At 48.3% G+C, this 18,061-nt stretch overlaps 1 protein-coding gene across 2 annotated transcripts in view; it reads left to right on the top strand.

Annotated features, from left to right (window-relative positions):
- NRDE2 (NRDE-2, necessary for RNA interference, domain containing) overlaps positions 1 to 16,428 on the top strand; it is a 44,767-nt gene extending 28,339 nt beyond the window's left edge. The window contains exons 8-14 of one of the 2 annotated variants that reach the window (XR_004348287.1): positions 1,781 to 1,901; positions 6,020 to 6,195; positions 8,473 to 8,859; positions 9,640 to 10,568; positions 12,095 to 12,228; positions 15,420 to 15,491; positions 16,010 to 16,428. Coding sequence is in view for 1 of the 2 variants with exons in the window: in XM_032621450.1 (XP_032477341.1) it covers positions 1,781 to 1,901; positions 6,020 to 6,195; positions 8,473 to 8,859; positions 9,640 to 10,568; positions 12,090 to 12,228; positions 15,420 to 15,491; positions 16,010 to 16,135 (1,950 nt within the window). In the remaining variant the exon portion in view is untranslated. Of the gene's footprint in view, positions 1 to 1,780; positions 1,902 to 6,019; positions 6,196 to 8,472; positions 8,860 to 9,639; positions 10,569 to 12,089; positions 12,229 to 15,419; positions 15,492 to 16,009 lie in introns of both variants that reach the window. The other variant, XM_032621450.1, reaches the window with a different exon arrangement.
- The last annotated feature ends 1,633 nt before the right edge of the window (positions 16,429 to 18,061 follow it).

Below are 18,061 nucleotides of genomic sequence, written 5' to 3'. Positions count from 1 at the left end.
CACCCCTCTGCTGACACCCTCTGGGGTGGGAGCAGTTGCTGATGGGCTTGGGGGGCGCTGCCCAGGACAGAAGCATCACCCAGGACTGGCCCACGCACTTGAGGCTTTAAATACTCTTGAGGGCATGACCACACCTCAGCTTAATACGTGTTCCCAGCACACGGTAGGGACCAGTGCTTGTTGGCACAGAGCTGAAGGTGGTGGGCACCCAGTGAATAAGAGGTCTGTAATTTCAAAGCATGTGTATGACAACTTTGAAGCTTTTGTTTAATGACATTCCATACCTTTGTAACTGAGAGACATTGTTACCATAAACAGAGTAGTACAACAGAAAACAGGCAGAGTCTGGGATTACTGGTCTGTCTTTCCGTGGAATAAATGAATTGGTTATAACCATTCATCACACTTAAAAAAAAAAAAAAAAACCTTCTTTTTCTTGCCTGCGCTTCTGCCATCCCTTTTATAAGAGCAAATCCTGTAAAGAGGGAGTGTAGTCTTCGCGGTTCCCCTTGCCGAGGTGGCTGCCTGCACTCGGAGCGCAAGGGCCTGGCCCTCCTGTGGCCCTCCTGGATGCAGACTGGGGCTCAGGCTGCGTCGTCTGCCGCTCCTGCCCTCTGAAGCCTGCTCGTTCTTCTTCAAGAGGTGTCTTGCAAAAGCTTTCATTGAACAGGTTACTGGCTCACTTTTTTTTTTTTTTTTTTAGTATTTATTTGGTTGCACCGGGTCTCCTTAGTTGCGGCTTGCCAGCTCCTTTAGCTGCAGCTCACGGACTCCTTAGTTGTGGCATGCCATCTCTTAGTTGCGGCACGTGGGATCTAGTTCCCTGACCGGGAATCGAACCCAGGCCCCTGCATTGGGAGCGCGGAGTCTTAACCACTGCACCACCAGGGAAGTCCCTACTGGCCAACTTTCAAAGTCCCGATTGTCAGGTGATGACATATTCAGTTTCCTGTTCATGGAAGTGTTCACGTTTGTTCCATAGGGAATTGCTGCTGCCAAACTGCCCCCACACGCTGCAGGCCTGGTGGCCAGATGACTGAGGCGGGGACCAGGCTTTACCCTGCAGGCCTGTTTGTTCGCTGGGTACCAGCCATGTTCAGCTGTCTCCCAGCAAACATTTATTGAGTCCCTCCTGTGTGTTGGGCACAGTGCCAGGTGCTGGGAATTTACTGTAATTGAGATGTGGTCCTGACCTCAAGAGCTCACAGTCTGTCCTGTTAAAACTTTGGTAATATAATATTGTAAATCAACTGTAATTCTATTTTTAAAAAAGACTTTGAATCTCCTTCCCCTCCAAAGGTCTTGAAAGCAACATGACTTCAGGTATCAGTTAGGGGGCCCAGTGGCATTCAGGGAACTGGCAGTGCCACTGTCCCTGGTCAGACTGGCCTACCAGGGTCAGAACCGGCAAATCGTCCCTCTCCCACCCAGCTGCAGGTCCCTCTTGGTGGGCTTGGCCGGTCTTTCTGTAACTAACCTCAGAGGTGTCATCCCATCACCTTGTGCCATATTCTGTTTGTTAGAAGCCGCTGGGCCCACCCCACACTCAAGGGTGTGAATACTTCAAGGCAGCGGAGGGCCACGGGGGCCTCTCTTGGTGGCTGCCTGTCACACTAATTGTTTTTTCTGTTTTGTGTATCGTATATCTACTCCCAAGACTGATGGCAGGCAAGATTTCAAGAATCATAAGCACCTCTTATGCCAGTCAGCACTGATTTTGCCCAGTGACTTAGCAGTTCTGTACAAGGTAGGCTAACCTCTGTATCTTAAACCCGAACAGGTAGAATTCTTTGAGCCCTTTTGGGACAGTGGAGAGCCCAGGGCCGGGGAGAAGGGCGCCCGAGGCTGGAGAGCGTGGATGCAGCAGCAGGAGCGGGGCGGCTGGGTGGTCGTCAGCCCAGGTAAGGCGCCTCTCAGTTGAGATGCTCTGCCTTTTCCTTCCAGAATTTGTTTTCACGTCTTCACGGGTTATTTGTTTGTAGGTGTGAGCTATTTATCAGTAGCTTAAGAACACTGTGCAAACATCAAAGTGTCAAAAACTCATGAAGTAACTGACCTGGGAGAAAGACTGTTTCTTCCCCTTAGACATTTTAAAGCAGTTGACTGTCATCCCCTCCTTTAGTCCATACACTCTTGAGGGTTGAATTTCTTTCCAGAGGAAGTAATTTTCATTTTGTAGGTTGCTTCTGATTAGTAATTTTGTTACTAATCCCCTGCTCTCCCTCCTCCCATTTTTGTGTGTGTTTAAGACTGTCTTTTCGTTTTCTTGGCAATGTACAGACCAACAGGTTATTTGAAAAATACTTGCCTTTTCAGGAATACTATAATTATTAACTAGCATTTATACAGTAGTCATCCTAAGTGACTCCAGAGTATTTTCCAGATTTGTATTCTTCAAGACAGCATTGACCAACAGAAATATAATTCAAGTCACATATGTAACTTCACGTTTTCTGGTAGTCACGTTAAAAAAGTGAAAAGAAAGAGGTGAAATTAATTTTGATAATGTATTTTGTTTAACATAGTATATCAGAACATGAACACTTCAACATGTAATCAATTTAAACAAATTAATGAGATATTTTGCCTTCTTTTTTTTCCATACAAAGACTTGGCCACCTCGTGTATATTTTATACTCAGAGCACATCTCAATTCAGACCAGCCACTTTCAGGTGCTTGACAGCCTCATACTGTGGCTATTGAATTGGACAGTACAGCTCTCAGCTATTCAGGAATTGCTTCACCTTCTGGTTTTGTTGAAAGTGTGAGGGGGAGAGAGCCCAGACTCGGCCAGCCTCTTCTCACAGGTGTGACCTTTCTGGGCCTTGGTTTCTTCATCCGCGGCATGGAAGCTTTGGATTAGCTAAGGTCTGCGTGGCAGCGCAGAGCTCCAGGCCAGGTGGCATCCCCGCCTCCACTAAGGCAGGTTGGGTAATAGTGACCGACTCAGCATGGTTCTGTGTTTTCAGCTTGTTTTTGTTTGTTTCTGTGTTCTGTGAATGAGCAAGACTCTTAGACTGCGTGGAATCTACGTTCTAAAGTTTACCGTATTCTGCATTTCTATGAGGATGGAGTTCTCATAGCAGTGTCCAGAGACCAAGTTAACATTACTTCTCTGATAAATGTCCAAATGTCTGATCGTCACTCATAATCAGATGTAAAGTTAATTTTCTCAGAAAGGTAACCCCAGTGTTGAAACCTTGATTTTTAGTATCAAGTTAGGGACATACGTTGGTGCTAATATTCCTGCAAAGTTTCCATTATAGAGAATCTTCTACTGAATTCAATGAATTTCTTTCTAATGAATATAATGGGAGTACGCAAAACCCCAGCAGCATCAGGAGAAAGGTTGAAAGGTTCTTGTTTTCAGAAAACTAGTGGATAATTATTTTTGGTTTTGTTTTATTTTTAAGTTTTTGGTTCATCATGACAGGGCTGGCATTTAGAGAGTGGCTGGTGTTTCTCATTGATTCTGAAGTACTTCTTCATACGGTACAACTTACTTCTCCTTGCTTACCCTCGCTTCCTGTTAGGCTGTGATTGTTACGTATGTACATCTGTCCACAACCATGTAACTTTTTGAATTACTGATGTAATAAATTCTGGTATCTAAGTCTGATATGTAACTCACAGGGGTAATTTCTCTTATAGTAAGTTTCTCAGCGTGATTAAAGGATTACTTCAAATGTAGACCTTTAGAAGAAGGTGATAAATAGTTAAATTTGTTCTCTTCTTTGAGGAATTCAGAAGAGCATTGGGTAGAATATTGGGTTTAAAATGCTGGTACACGTATCATGCATTTCGATTTTTTGAGATTTTTGCTCGTTATTTATTTTGAAATACTTATAGACTCACAAGAAGTTGGGGAAAAAAATACACAGGGAGGTTTTGTGCACCCTTCACCCAGCTCCCCCCAGTGGTAGTGCTGCAGACAGTAGCACAGCCAGGAAATCGATACTGGTACAATCCACAGAGTTTATTCAGATTTCACTGGTTTGACAGGCACTCGTCTTTGCCTGTGTTTGTTTCGTACTTTACGGTTTTACCACATGTGCAGCTTCACGTAACCACAATCAACATACAGAACAACTGCATCGCCACAGAGCCCCCTATGCTGTACCTTTCTTGCCACACCTCCTCCCTGCTCCCCCCCACTCCTACCACTGATCTGTTCTCCATGTCTATTATTATATTACTGTGTTATTTCACCTCTGTTTATATAAATGGGATCACATGGCATGTAACTCTTTTCAACATTTTTTATTGTAAAACACACACAAAATCTACCATCTTAACTGTTTTTAAGTGTACAGTTCAGTGACATTAATTACATTCAGACACTTGTGCGACCATCATCACCTCTATCCATCTCCTCAACTTTTTCATCTTCTCCAGCTGCAACTCTATACCCATTAAGTATTAACTCTCCATTCCTCTCCTCTCTCCCTAGCCCCTGACAGCCACCACTCTACTTTCTGTCTCTATGAATCTGACTATTTTAAGAACGTCATATAAGTGGAATCATTCAATATTTGTTGTTTTGTGATTGCTTATTTCACTTAGTGTAATGTCTTCAGGGTTCATACAGTATGAAGCATGTGTCAATATTTCTTTGCTTTTTAAGGCTGAATGATTTTCCATTGTATGTATACACCACATTTTATTTCTCTCTCCATCTATGGATGGACACTTGGATTGCTTCACCTTTTGGCAGCTGTGAATAATACTGCTATGAACGTGGATACACAAATACCTGTTTGAGTCCCTGCTTTCAGTTCTTTGGGGTATATACCCAGAAGTGGAATTGCCAGATCATATGGTAGTTCTGTGTTTAATTTTTGAGGCTCCATCATACTGTTTTCCACATCAGCTGCACCATTTTACATCCCCACCACCAGTGTGCAAGGGTTCCAGTTTCTTCACATCCTCACTAACAGTTGTTTTCTGTGTAGCGTTTTAAGATTGGCTTTTACTCACTTAGCAGAATTCCCCTGAGATCCGTCCAGAATGTTGCATGTGTCAGCAGTTTCTTCATATTTATTGCTTAGCAGTGCCCATGGCATAGATGTACCACAGTTTGTTTCTCTGTTCACCCTCTGTAGGACAGTTGGATTGTTGCCAGTTTTTGGCTATTATGAATAAAACTGCTGTGGGCATTAATGTATAGGTTTTTGTGTGAACATAGGTTTTCATTTTTCTGGGATCAGCACGAGGAATACAGTTTCTGGGTCTTATGTTAAGTGCAGTTTAGTTTTATAAGAAACCGCCCAACTGTTTTCTGGGTGGCTGCACCATTTTACATACTCTGTTTGTTTATTTTTAAATATTGAACCTTACAGAAGACTCAGACTTTTTTCCTTTCCTATTTTGCATGTTCAGAGTTAGGAAACAAAGTGAAATAAAGTATAGGATATCTTGGCTTGCTTCTTTTTTTAAAAAAAAAAAGTGAACATGTGTCATAATCATAGAGCCACTGGCTAAAAATTCTGATGGCTTAAGAAAATCTAAAGCAATGCTCTCATTAAATGTCATTTAGCATTCTAGAAGTGTGTTGTACAGTACAGTAGCCACTAGTGACATGTAATTATTTTAATTAAAATTAGTTAAAATGAAATAAAATTTAAAATTCAGTTATCCTACCAGCTACATTTCAAGTGCCCAGTAAGTCACTTGTAGCTGGTAGCTATCAGATTACTCAGCGCAGAATTGGAACACTTTCGGCATCACAGAAAGTTCCGCTGGGCAGTGCTGTCCTAAATATGTGTCATTCCCATTTTAATGGCTGTGATAGCATTAACAATCATCTGATTTCACCGGCTAACCTGCCGTTTTTTTCTGGGAACCTGAGTGATTATGGGAGAGTCTGTAAATGCCACTGAGTGTCGCAGAAGGCTGGGCCTGGGTCTTACCTTGGCCTTCCAGGTGCCCACCTCTGTAGCTGGAACCAGCAGGTAGATTTAAGTGTTGATGGTGGCTTTGTTTGCTGGTTAGGTGTCTAGAAGTTTGATTCTTGCCTAGATGATGACGATGATGAACCAGAAGACGACGACCAGGAAATTAAAGATAAGACTCTGCCCAGGTGGCAGATCTGGCTTGCTGCTGAGCGGTCCCGAGACCACAGACACTGGCGGCCGTGGCGCCCTGAGAAGACCAAGAAGCAGGTGGAGGAAGACTGTGAGGACCCGGAGAGGCAGGTGAGCGCTGTCCCCCGCGGGGTCTTTGCTCTGCTCCCGTTCCCCTTGGGGTTTGGCTCCCTGGAAGGAGTCTGCTGGGCTCTCTGGGCGCCTGCCTGGCTTGGGAGGTTCTAGCCTGCTCCTGCCTACGGAAACTCCCCTCTTTCCCGGAAACCTGGGAGACTTTCACTGGCTGCTAGTGATGGGGGAGCATCGAGGCACTCGACCTGATAGTTCTTGTCGCCGAGGAGGAGGGTCGGCTCTGGTGGTCCCCCTTCTGGAGATTGTCTTCCGGGTTATTCAGTTAATTTTTCACACGGAAGCCTGGGGGCTCAGGGTTTAAAAGCGTGGAGTCACTGTCCTAGATTCTTCAACTGTGTCCACTTTCCCCACCCTACTCTTGGATCCTTAAAGATGGGTGGGTGGGTGTGACTCCGGAAGACAAGAGGGACAGGAATGTAGAGGCCGAGTTGGGACGGTGGGTGTCCAGCTCGTCTTGCTGGGGAGGAAGTAGCATCTGTTGCGCACCTGTGCTCGCCAGGCGCTCAGGTTACGTCCCTCACGGCTGCTGCGTGGCTTGGCGCCTGCTACTCTGCCCAGTGGCCAGCAGCTTTGGAAGTTTTACATTAAACGAAGGAGGAGATTCTGTTTTGATACCTGGAATTGAGCCACTTTGACAAGATACCTACTACAGTCGACCCTTAAACAACGAGGGGGTTAGGGGCACCGACTCCCCCAAGCAATTGAAGATCCGAGTATAACTTTGCAGTCAGCCCTCCGCATCCATGGTTCCACAGCTGCGGATTCAACCAGCCACGGGTCACGGGGTCCTGTGGGACATGTTTAGTTAAAAGATCTGTGTGTAAGTGGACCCGCCCAGTTCAAACCCGTGCTCTTCAAGGGTCTACTTTGTGCTGCTTGGCATGCGACAGGTCACAAGTACAGTCTGAGAGGTTTTACAGCAGCAAGGCTCCTGAGCTTTGACCTGCTCGCTCCCTACAAATCACGTGCCGTGAGAGTGGAGACTTTTCCTGTTTCTGTCACTGCTGCGTCACCGGTGCCTGGACGAAGCTTGCCCAGTGGTGAGCGCTCAGTTAATAGTCCTGGATGTGGAGAGTATTTATTTGATGCCAGAGCTTCGGCTCCAGGCAGAGGGATCAGCATGAGTGAAGGAACCAGAGGGCTGGGGATGTTCGAGGAGTGGCCAGAATGAGAAAACAGAATTGGGAGGAAGGACGGAGGTGGCCTCTGGGCAGGAGGGAAGGGCCAGCGCCCAGGCGAATGGCTGCTCATGCAGTGACCTTCGACCTTCTGAGGCGAGCCTGCCCGTGAGGTCCCTGCCCCGCCAGTTTTCAGGCAGGGTGGGTGGGCTCGGTCTTTGGTGTTTGATGGCTTTACAGAGTTCATGGTTACCCTTCAGAAGTTAGTTCTCAAGGCTCAGCATTTTGGCGTTTCCCGGAAGCTCATTTCTGGAGCAAACTACTGCCGTGAGCAATTTCTTAGATTTTTTTCTCTAGTCAAAGCCTGGAGGAGAAAAAGCTTTCTGATTAGTTGATGGTTTTGATGAGCTGAGTCCCAGGTAGTCCACTTTTATTGTGCTCGTGTTTTGATTTCCTCTTTGCTGAGGGCCACAGAGACCAGTCAGATAAGCAGGGCCTGAGACACAGTGTAGTCCCCGGGGCCTTACATTCTAAAGTTATTACGCGAAGTCAGCTACAAACAGTTGCAGTCAGTATTGGGCTCTTACCATTGTTTTCAGCGTGGTCCGCTGCTCCTGCAGTTTTCTTTTTACTGTGCTGCTGTTTGTGTATTTTTGAGCGTATTTTTCATTTCCTGAAGCAATTTTATACAAAGAAACCACAAAGTAGTAAAGTTCTTCTATCTTAAAATAAAAATTCTTCACAATTGTAACTTATCAAAGTAACTAGAAAAGCAATTTTGTGTGTTCTCAGAAGTGCATGTAAAAAAAAAGAAGTGAATGTGATTTTAGATTTCCTGTGAATCCGTTAGGAGACTTTGAAAGTTTCCACTTTGGTGTCCCCTCCTGTGGAGGATTCCCAGGACGTGTGAGACGCTGCCGGCACTGCAGGACCCCTGGCACTCACCCTCCCGCCCTCAGCTTGCCTTGGGAGGCCTCTAGCTTTTTTGCGTCTTGCAGACAACTAGCTCCTGTCTGTTTAAAATTTAATTTGAATAATGTTGACTCATAAGTATATCCCTCTAAAAAGAATTGTGGAAAAAATTGTGAAGGCTTTTTTGTTTGTTGCATTCGGTCACTTGATTTTGTCTTTGTTGCAGGTGTTGTTTGATGATATTGGACAGTCTCTGATCCAGCTTTCCAGCCCGGATCTTCAGTTTCGGCTGATTGCAGCCTTTCTGCAGTTCTTGGGTGTGCCTTCCGGCTTCAGCCCTCCGGCCTCCTGCCTCTATCTGGCCATGGATGAGAACAGCATCTTTGACAATGGACTTTATGATGAAAAGCCCTTGACTTTTCTCAACCTTTCATTTTCCGGCGTCAGCTGTGTCGGACGCACGGACCAGCTGGGTTGCCGGCACTGGACCAGGGGTCACAGTCGAGAGGGCGAGGAGTTCATCTGCAGCATCTTCCACCTCGTGATGCCTTTGTTTTCAGGGAAGGAGAGGTCTCAGCTCTGCTTCTCCTGGTTACGGTACGAGATTGCAAAGGTAACTCCGGCCTCCTCCTCCCCTGTGTGAGGACCTCATTTCCCGTCGCTGTTTGTCAGTGGGATGGCCAGGCTCTTGGTGTTCTTCAGGGCTCTGGGCCACAGCACCTCCTCCTTTGGGGACCCAAAGGCACCGGGTGTGCGGCTGCCCCTTCTGAGGGGCCACGGGGAAGAGGAGGAAGGTGGGAGTGAGTCCAGCGCATCAGTGAGGGGAGCTATTTGTTGTGTTGACTCTTTATTACCGGATGTCTGTGATTATGTGAGCAGTTAGTGTTAAGGACCAAGCTTAAGCTTAAGCCAGGTTAGAGGATTTAGGGGCTTATTAAAATAGATAAAATAAGCTACTTACTTATGCTGCTCTTCATTATCTGCTAGAAGTTCATCTAGGGTTGACTCCTCTGCCCTCTGCTGGCCACCGGTTAGTATTGAATTATAAAACCCAAAGTTCTGATGCTTTAATTGCAGGTTGCACACACCAGGCTGTATTATTAAAATAGTGCCTGGTAAAATTTGGTGGTCATCTATCTTTGGAGAAGAGCATGTGGAGTATATAAGCCTTCTTTGTAGGGATTTCAGATGGAAACCTAGATGTGTTCATTTGGGGGCTCCTGTGGCCCTGGTGGAATCCTGATTTGTTTCTCAGAGAGCCTAAGTGTTTAGCAGACCCGTGGTAAAGGAAGGCAGTGAAGGCACCTTGTGCGGCTTTCTGCAGTTGACAGCACACAGGGATGTCTTTAATATCACAGAACACTTGGAGTCATTCTTTTCTTTTTACCTTTAGGTCGTTTGGTGTCTGCACACTAAAAACAAGAAGAGATTAAAATCACAAGGAAAGAACTGCAAAAAACTAGCCAAGAATCTCCTCAAGGAGCCCGACAACCGCAACAATTTTTGCCTCTGGAAGCAGTATGCGCATCTGGAGTGGTTGCTCGGCAACACAGAGGACGCCAGAAGAGTTTTCGATACAGCACTCGGCATGGCAGGGAGCAGAGAACTGAAGGACCACGAGCTGTGTGAGCTCGGTCTCCTCTATGCCGAGCTGGAGGTGGAGGTGTTGCCGGACGTTAGAGGGGCCGCCCCAGCCCGAGCCATTCACGTATTGACCAGACTGACCGAGGATGGGGCCTACGGGCCCTACACCGGGCAAGTCTTGGCCATTCACATTTTGAAAGCTCGGAAGGCTTATGAACACGCGCTGCAGGACTGTTTGGGGGAGAGCTGTGTCTCCGATCCAGCTCCCGCCGATTCCTTTAGCCGCCTGATTAGCCTGGTTAAATGCTTTATGCTCTTCCAGTATTTGACCATAGGGATCGACGCTGCTGTGCGGATATATGAGCAGGTATTTGCGAAACACAAGGTCTCTGTTTCCGCAGAGGGCCCTGGTCTGGAGGGCAGTGCCAGCCCCCCGAGCCTGAGCAGTGCCCTTGAGGCCGTCACCCTGATGCACACGAGTCTGCTTAGATTCCACATGAAAGTCGCCGTCTACCCTCTGGCTCCTCTGCGAGAGGCTCTCTCGGAGGCTTTAAAGTTGTATCCGGACAACCAGGTTCTTTGGAGGTCATATGTACAGATTCAGAATAAGTCCCACAGTGCCAGTAAGACCAGAAGATTCTTCGATGCGATCACCAGGTCTGCCAAACCCTTGGAGCCGTGGTTGTTCGCAATTGAAGCTGAGAAAATGAGGAAAAGACTAGTGGAAACTGTGCAGAGGTAATTACAGAGCATCTTGTCTGTGTGTCCAGAAACCTTTATGCAATGCTTGCCATGTTCCCACCACCCAGTCGGCCTCCAGAATACAGAAGTGAATGCGGCCTGGGCCTGGAACGCCTGCCAGGGGGTTTCTCCGTGTTGTAGAAAAACATGGTGAAAAAGGAATGAGAGACTTGCAAGTAGCAACACCTTTCGTCAGAGGCTCCTGTGGCTGTCTCCTTAGGCCGTGCTTTTTGGGATCCCTGAGCATTGCTTATGGTGCGTGAGGGGTGACTGCCAGGTCTTCAGGTGTCTGAGAAGGTGTAGTAAAAGCATGGGGGTGAGAGCACAGGCTCTGGAGTTGGAATCTGGAGTCAAATCCCAGCTCTTCCACTTAGCAGCTGTGTGATCTTAGACAAGTCAGTTCATGTCTCCAGTAGGTGCCCCCTTCTGTAAAATGGGAATAAAGACCTACCTCAGAGGGCTGCTGGGAAGGTTGAGTACCGAGCACAAAGAGAGTGCAGGCTAATTACTAGCCTCTGTTATTATTACTGATGATAACAGTGTCATGTTTTAAATGTTTTGGGGTTTTTTTGGATACAGTATTTTATATCTGAAGGTTAAACGACAGGCTTGGGAACATATTGGCTTAGGCATCATTGTTCCTTCCAGAAGCTTTGTTGTTACTTCACTGTGACCTTAGAAATCGAGTGTTCAGAATTGCCTCTGAATAGTATTTCTTTCTCTTTTTTTTAATAAATAATTTTTAACTTTTATTTCCTTCCTTTCTTTCTTTCCCTTCCTTCCTTCCTTCCTCCCTCCCTCCGTCCCTCCGTCCCTCCCTCCCTCCCTTCCTTCTTTCTGCGTTGGGTCTTCGTAGCTGCACGTGGGCTTTCTCTGATTTCATTGCGGTGTGCGGGCTTCTCACTGTGGTGGCTTCTCTTGTTGCGGAGCACAGGCTCTAGGTGCGCGGGCTTCAGTAGTTGTGGCTTGTGGGCTCTAGAGCACAGGCTCAGTAGCTGCGGTGCAAGGGCTTAGTGGCTCCACGGCACGCGGGATCTTCCCGGACCAGGGATCGAACCCGTGTCCCCTGCGTGGGCAGGCAGATTATTAACCCCTGAACCACCAGGGAGGTCCAGAATAGTATTTCAGTTTACTTGTTTTTTACTTCTTCCGTCAGGATTTTATTCACTCTACTTTCAACTGAAAGGTCTTTCTTTCCCATACGGTAAAATTTGCACTCTGCTGATGAAAGGGTAGGTTTTCCTTAGAAAACAGAGAAGCAGGGAGTTTGTGTGCCTTCTAGGCAGACCCAGTGTGGCGGAGACACCACAGCACCCTCGACGCTGGCTTCCTCTGGCCCTGGAGGAGCCACATCATACTATATCCTGCACCCCCGTGTCCCCAGACCTGGCCGCAGCACTGCCTCCGACCTGCTCAGATCCAGTTGTCGCTGACGTCAGCTGTCACTGACGTATCTCTTCCCACTGCAACGTAGGTGTGGGAAGTTGTCTTGGAGTTACATGAGCTTCTGTCTTGCAGGGTAGATGGTAGAGAGGTCTACGCCACCATTCCCGAGACCGGCCTGACACATCGGATCAGAGCCCTGTTTGAAAATGCGATGCGGAGTGACTACGGCAGCCAGTGCCCCTTACTGTGGAGGATGTATTTGAATTTTTTGGTAAGAAAAGATGCGGAGTTTTTGTGTTTATGCAGAGCTCTGCCTCCTCCTTCGTAAGTGAGCGGTGCCGGTGTCCAGCAGCCCGCACCCCTCTCAGCCTTGGCTCATCCTGTGGGCGTCCTGGTGGGATGACGTCAGGTCCCTCAGGATGTGGGAGGGGTCACAAGTTGCCTTTTCTACTGGGGCCTTTGGTAGAACGATAGCGAGGAGTGATGCCTGGGCTGTTCGGTGCAGCAGAACGTCACGTGGCTTTCTCCTAGTTGATGTTGTTGAGTCAACAACTTGGAAATGGTCTAAGAGCTTTCATTTGAAAGAGACCTAAATATGTTGCTGTTCTGCCTCTAAGAATTTCCAGGTCCTGATTCTGTTTTGTTACTAAAAGATAAGATTCAGTCTGGAATGTGGTTTTTAAAATAGATCTTTCCAAAGCAACTTTGTTTTCACTTAAAAGTACCACAGAGATTGAATATGGTGAGACGCCGTTTAGTTTTGTTAATGTGTTGTGCGGGCTGAAAGGTGGTTCCTGGGCTTCATTCCTGGAGTCTTGAATTGTCTTTGCCTTTGCTTAAAGGCTTGGCATTGGGCTGGGCTTCCTTTACTATAATACATCTACTGCTAAGTTGCATGCTTTTTTAGAAACAATCTTCTGGGCCACTTGAGTGTTGTTTAGCTCAAGGCTATTGAATCATATCAGAGTGACCTCCATTGAATATTGTACCTTTCAGAAGTCAGGAGTGACCTTCCTGAAAAAGAAGATAAATATTTCTCTCTCTGATTGTTTCCATAGGATAATTTCTCAGAAGTTGATCAAAGTATTTGAACGTTTCCCATTGACATTTGACAGAGTCGGGTGTAAAGAGATACAGAGAGTGTAAGTTAGGGGTTAGGAGAGGTTTGGGCCTCCCCCATCCTCTTAGAGTCCAGAATTCATTGGGGAGCACCTCCCCTGACCTCTGAAAGGCCTGAGTAGCAGGGAAGGACAGATCTCAGGACAGCACACCCAGGACAAACGGGCACAATTTTGTGGGCAGAAGTCGGCATCAAGATGAATTACCAGCGAAGTTTCTGTGTTTTTAATGTTTATTCTTCAGACTCAAAAGCTCAGATTTTACGTCTTGACTCCCTTGTGTGAAATGGAAACCTTGAGAAGTCCAGACACCAGCGTGGTGTCCGTGGGCACGCGCGGCCTGGACGCGGGCCCTGCCTGTTACCAGAGGAGGCCACTGGGGTGCAGCAGGAGGGCTGGGTTCCCACTGAGCTTCACCCCCGTGGTCAGGCCCTCACTGAAGGAGCGCGCCAGATGCTCCCTAATGGTTCCGGCGCTAACACTCTGGGAGTCTAAGCCAGTGAAAGACTCTAAATTTTAAAAGAGGGAGAGCTTGCACACTTGCCAGTTTAACTTCTCCGGTCTTTTTTAGGTAGAGACAAATAAGGTGAAGTGCAGACTTGTAGTACTTTCACTGAGGATCTGCCATGAGCCAAGTCTGGGTGGACTGTAGACAGAAAAATTCTTGTTGACTTAGAGAAAAAGCCTGGGACCATTAAGGAATGTCTATCTTTTTGGAAAGATTAGCATCAGACCAAGAATTAATTAGAGCAGTGAAACTCCTAGCAGTTTCTGAGGCATCTGGGTGAGCTCCTAACGCTTTGATAAACTCAGTGAAAAAATCAAATTAGGGCCAAAATGTGAGGTGTAGGCTCTGAGTGCCAGGAGAGGGCAGGACGCCGTGGGGCCACTGTGGAAGGGTGTGGCTCTGGCTCCCTGGAGGAGAAACGGTCACTACCACGCTTTCACCTGGCGTTTAACCCTTTCATACCTGATGCAGCAAAGGCGTTTTCCAGTGGCCGACCGATGAAGGAGATAGCAGAGGGCAGTTCTCATTTGAGGCTAGCCAACTTACGTACCTGGATTTGCTGGATTCCAGGGTTAACTGTGAGTCTCACAAATACAATGGTTGAGAAAGTACAGGAGTTTTTCTTCTTTCAAGAACAAAGCCTTAAGTGTAGTTACTATTTTAGCAGAGGACATTGAAGTATTTTGGTGTGTGAAAAAAGGACAGCTCACACTGGCTTCTTGGGTATAAATTCAGAGGTCCAGCCTCAGAATGGCCGAGGCTCATACCAGGGAGGGAGGCAGGAGTCCCCCGGGCCACGCGGCTGACTCTGTTGGTGGCACTGGGAGGGGGTGAGGAAGGCCTGCGCCTTGCCGGCCTGAAGGTTATCACAGATGCTGGTTACAGCCCGGAGTTCCAGTCTTCCTGACTGTGGGAGTTAACGTGAAAGATCTGAAAAGGAGGCGAGGCTGTCCTTGGTAGATAGAGGTCCTGAGCTGTGGATAGGGGTCTCTTGATGCCATCCCCCACGTTTCTGAGAGGTCGGTCAACAGCCCTCACCGGTCTTGTCTGGACACCATGCCCTGGCTGCCTGGTTGGCAGAGCCAGCGTCCACTAGAAAGCTCTGCTGTGGGAAGGGGAAGTCTGGCGGAGGTGGGTGGGCAGGAAGCCCAGGAACAGACTTCAGCTCTGTGAGCTCGGCTTGTGCCCGTTCACAGCTGCGGACGCCCGCCTGGGGAGCTGCCTGGTGGGTTGTGACTCCCTGGAGGAGGGACAGATCCCTCCCCGGGACTTGGGAGAGGCCCGGGGATATGGAGGGGAGGACACACGCTGCTCCGGCTTCCACAGCAGGTGTGGAAAAAGCGCCTGTCTGTGAGTTGATACAAGATATAAGGATTTTATATCAGTATAAAAATGTGCTTAGATTAAAAACGTGCTGAATATCTGCATGCTCTCAGACTGAAATTTTTGATGCGAAATTTGCTTTTGATAAGGTTACTGATTCAGTAATCCTGGTTACCTCATTTCTCTAAGATAGTTTTCAAGAAATGGCAAAGTATTAAAGCAAATATTTTCTCTGTGTAGTTATCACCCTCACCTCATGCACAGGCCTCGTTCTAGGCACTCTTAGTAATGCCAGGCGTGATGGCCCACAGTGATGGAGGAGATGAAAACAAGTCAGAAGTGTTAAAGGTCAACTCCAGGCCCACTGAGACACAGCAGTGGCCCCTGAGGGCATCCCGTGGTACATGGACCCATACCACCCATCAGCCACTGTGGCAGTGCCCCGGGTGGATCAGTACCGGGATGGCCTTGGATTCTCTTTCGTCATTTTTGTATTTCTTCCCCTTGCCTCAGGTTTCCTTAGGAAATAAAGAAAGAAGCAAAGGTGTGTTCTACAAAGCACTTCAGAATTGTCCTTGGGCAAAGGTGAGTTCTAAAGGCCATGGTCTCTTCAGATTCCCAAGGACCTCCCTGCCAAGCCTCATCCAGTCAGTGTCATGGGGACAGGGCACTTCCCAGGCCTTTCCATAGTCAAAGTATCCCCTTTGGAGACGGAGGGGCATTTGTGTCCTTTCCCTGCACTGGAGCTGGCGTTTCATGGAAGCGTTGCTGTAGGCGGCTGGTGCCCAACATTTGCCCAAAGCTCAGCCCAGATGCTGAGAGCGTTGGGATCCGCGTCCCAGCTCTGCCCTGTACAGCCCAAGTCAGGAGACGTTCAGAGACCAGACTGATGGTGACCGCAGTGTCTGCCAACAGCTGCCGGCCCCACTTTGGAAAGAGAGGGTCTCACTTTGAGTTTACTCGCTTTCCCTCTGCTTTTGAGTTCAGCCCTTCCTGAAGCACGTCAAGGTGTTGCTGGGTTAGGACAGCAAGGGGAGCGTGGGCTGTGGCGGGGCAGCTGGAGGGAGCGGCCGGCTGACGAGGATGTTGCTCTCCGGCCCCAGGTGCTGTACCTGGATGCCGTGGAGTACTTCCCCGATGAGATGCAGGAGATCCTGGACCTGATGACGGAGAAGGAGCTCCGGGTGCGCCTGCCGCTGGAGGAGCTGGAGCTTCTGCTTGAGGACTAGAGACTACCAGGAGGGTAGTGGGGTGTGCCTCCGAGGCCTCGGCGCCGGCCCCGTGGGAGCAGGAGATACCAGAAGAGACGGCGACACATGCGTGCGAGTGTGTTAAGACCTCTGCCTTTGGAGTTTCTTTCTTGATAGTTTGTGTCTGGGTTATGGGTCTCTCACCTCTTGTACATTGTGTGTGCAAATGACACAAAAGCCATCGTTTTGCATATTATATATGTATGTGTATATATGTGCATAGACAGGAATCATGCTAAGTGATAAATGAACCTGTCATGGTTGGTGTGCGAGTTCTCGTTTGGTCCACTCTTCCCCTGCCCAGCCAGCGCCAGCCCTGCTGGGGTGAATGTACCTTCTCGGTTGGCATCCTTGGTGGTCCTGCCAGGTCTCCTGGGTCTTGCAGTCAAAAAAAAAAAAAGTCTAGTTACTCAATACTAGGACTTCCTCTCCTGGGCTGGTTAGCAGATTTTACCCTTATCTTCAGACCAGAGCAGTGGGGAGTCGTTTAAACCTTGGTATTCTCACCTGTATCAAATGTGTTAAGTTCTCATTACTCCCTGAACCCTATTCAGTGACGTCCTCGACTATGGCCTGAGCAGCCAGCATCGCTTGGGAGCAATGTAGACCCTCAGGCCCCTCCCCAGCCCTGCTGTCAGAACCTGGGCTCTAATAGGACGCCCTGTTAGGGGACGTCGTGTGTACGTTACTGTGTAGAAAGCACTGCCTGAACAAATAAGGACCCCGCTGCCGGGGAGCTCACCAGCAGCCAGTCGTGGAAAATGGAGCGAGCTCCTTCCTACCAAACCCAGTGCTGCCTGTGACACGTGCCGAAGGTGGCTTTCAGCGGTATTGGCCACGCTCTCGTTTTGATTTCCAGGCACTGAGTTACATTTGACTGAGAGGAAATTGCTTTATCTTCTCTGAGGTCCTGCTTTTTAAAAAGTGGACAGCTTCTCTCTGGCTTTTTTTTTTTTTTTTTTAAATCATGCTCTCTAGAATTGCTGAAAGCATATTTCCTTGGCACCTCATCCAGAAAAGCCAGTGCTGTGGAATAGAATTTTGGCTAGAAATCGATGGACACTGGTTGGGAAAAAGCAGCAGAGGGCAGCACAGCTACAGCAGCGGTCCCCGACCTTTTTGGCACCAGGGACCGGTTTTGTGGAAGACAGTTTTCCCACAGAAGGTGGGGTGGGGGGGAGGGAGATGGGGGATGATGGTTCAGGCCCCAATGCGAGCAATGGGGAGTGGCAGGTGAAGCTTCCTTCACCTGCCACTCACCTCCTGCTGTTCGGCCCGGTGGTTCCTAACAGGTGGAGGCCCAGGGACTGGGGACCCCTGAGCTAGAGCACTTTCTAAAGAGCATCTTGGAGCACCCAAGGAAGTTGGCCAACCAAGTGGAGGCTTTCCTTGATCTGCCCCACTTACAGGCTTTGAGATGGGACTGTTCTGAAACGAGAGGAGAGCAGGAAATAATAGACAAAGAAAAGGGAAGGGGAAGCTTGACACATTTCTGAACACTCTTGGGAGGGATCAGGTTCTGAACCCGAGAACAAGGGATGGCAGGGCTGGTATGGGACTCTTCAGCCCTGCCCTTTTGAGGTCTCTTGTAGGAGCCTCAGTCTCTTAGCAACAGCGACACCTCCTTCCTGCCTCCAGAGCCCTGAGAGCCCACATGCTCCACCGACCTTCCAAAAGGGAAGCCACGGCTGTAGGGACTCCTCAGCCCTTGTTGCTTAAGCAACAAAGATAGCCGGCTATTTACGTATGCTCGTTGCTTTCCCATCAGCTGTTGTTGAACAACTGCCACCAGCTCTGGGGGTGTGACGGGGCAGCAGGTATTGAAGTCTGCAGTCCTTTTGGTCAGCCAGCTTCCTTAGCACCGAGATCCATCGGCTTGCTGCTACTGAGCAGCCGGTGTGGAGG

The sequence above is a fragment of the Phocoena sinus genome, chromosome 2 (assembly GCF_008692025.1).
Source record: "Phocoena sinus isolate mPhoSin1 chromosome 2, mPhoSin1.pri, whole genome shotgun sequence".
Taxonomy (NCBI): Eukaryota; Metazoa; Chordata; class Mammalia; order Artiodactyla; family Phocoenidae; genus Phocoena; species Phocoena sinus.
The sequence above is the reverse complement of the archived record's forward strand: the minus strand, read 5'-3'. Positions and strand labels throughout refer to the sequence as shown.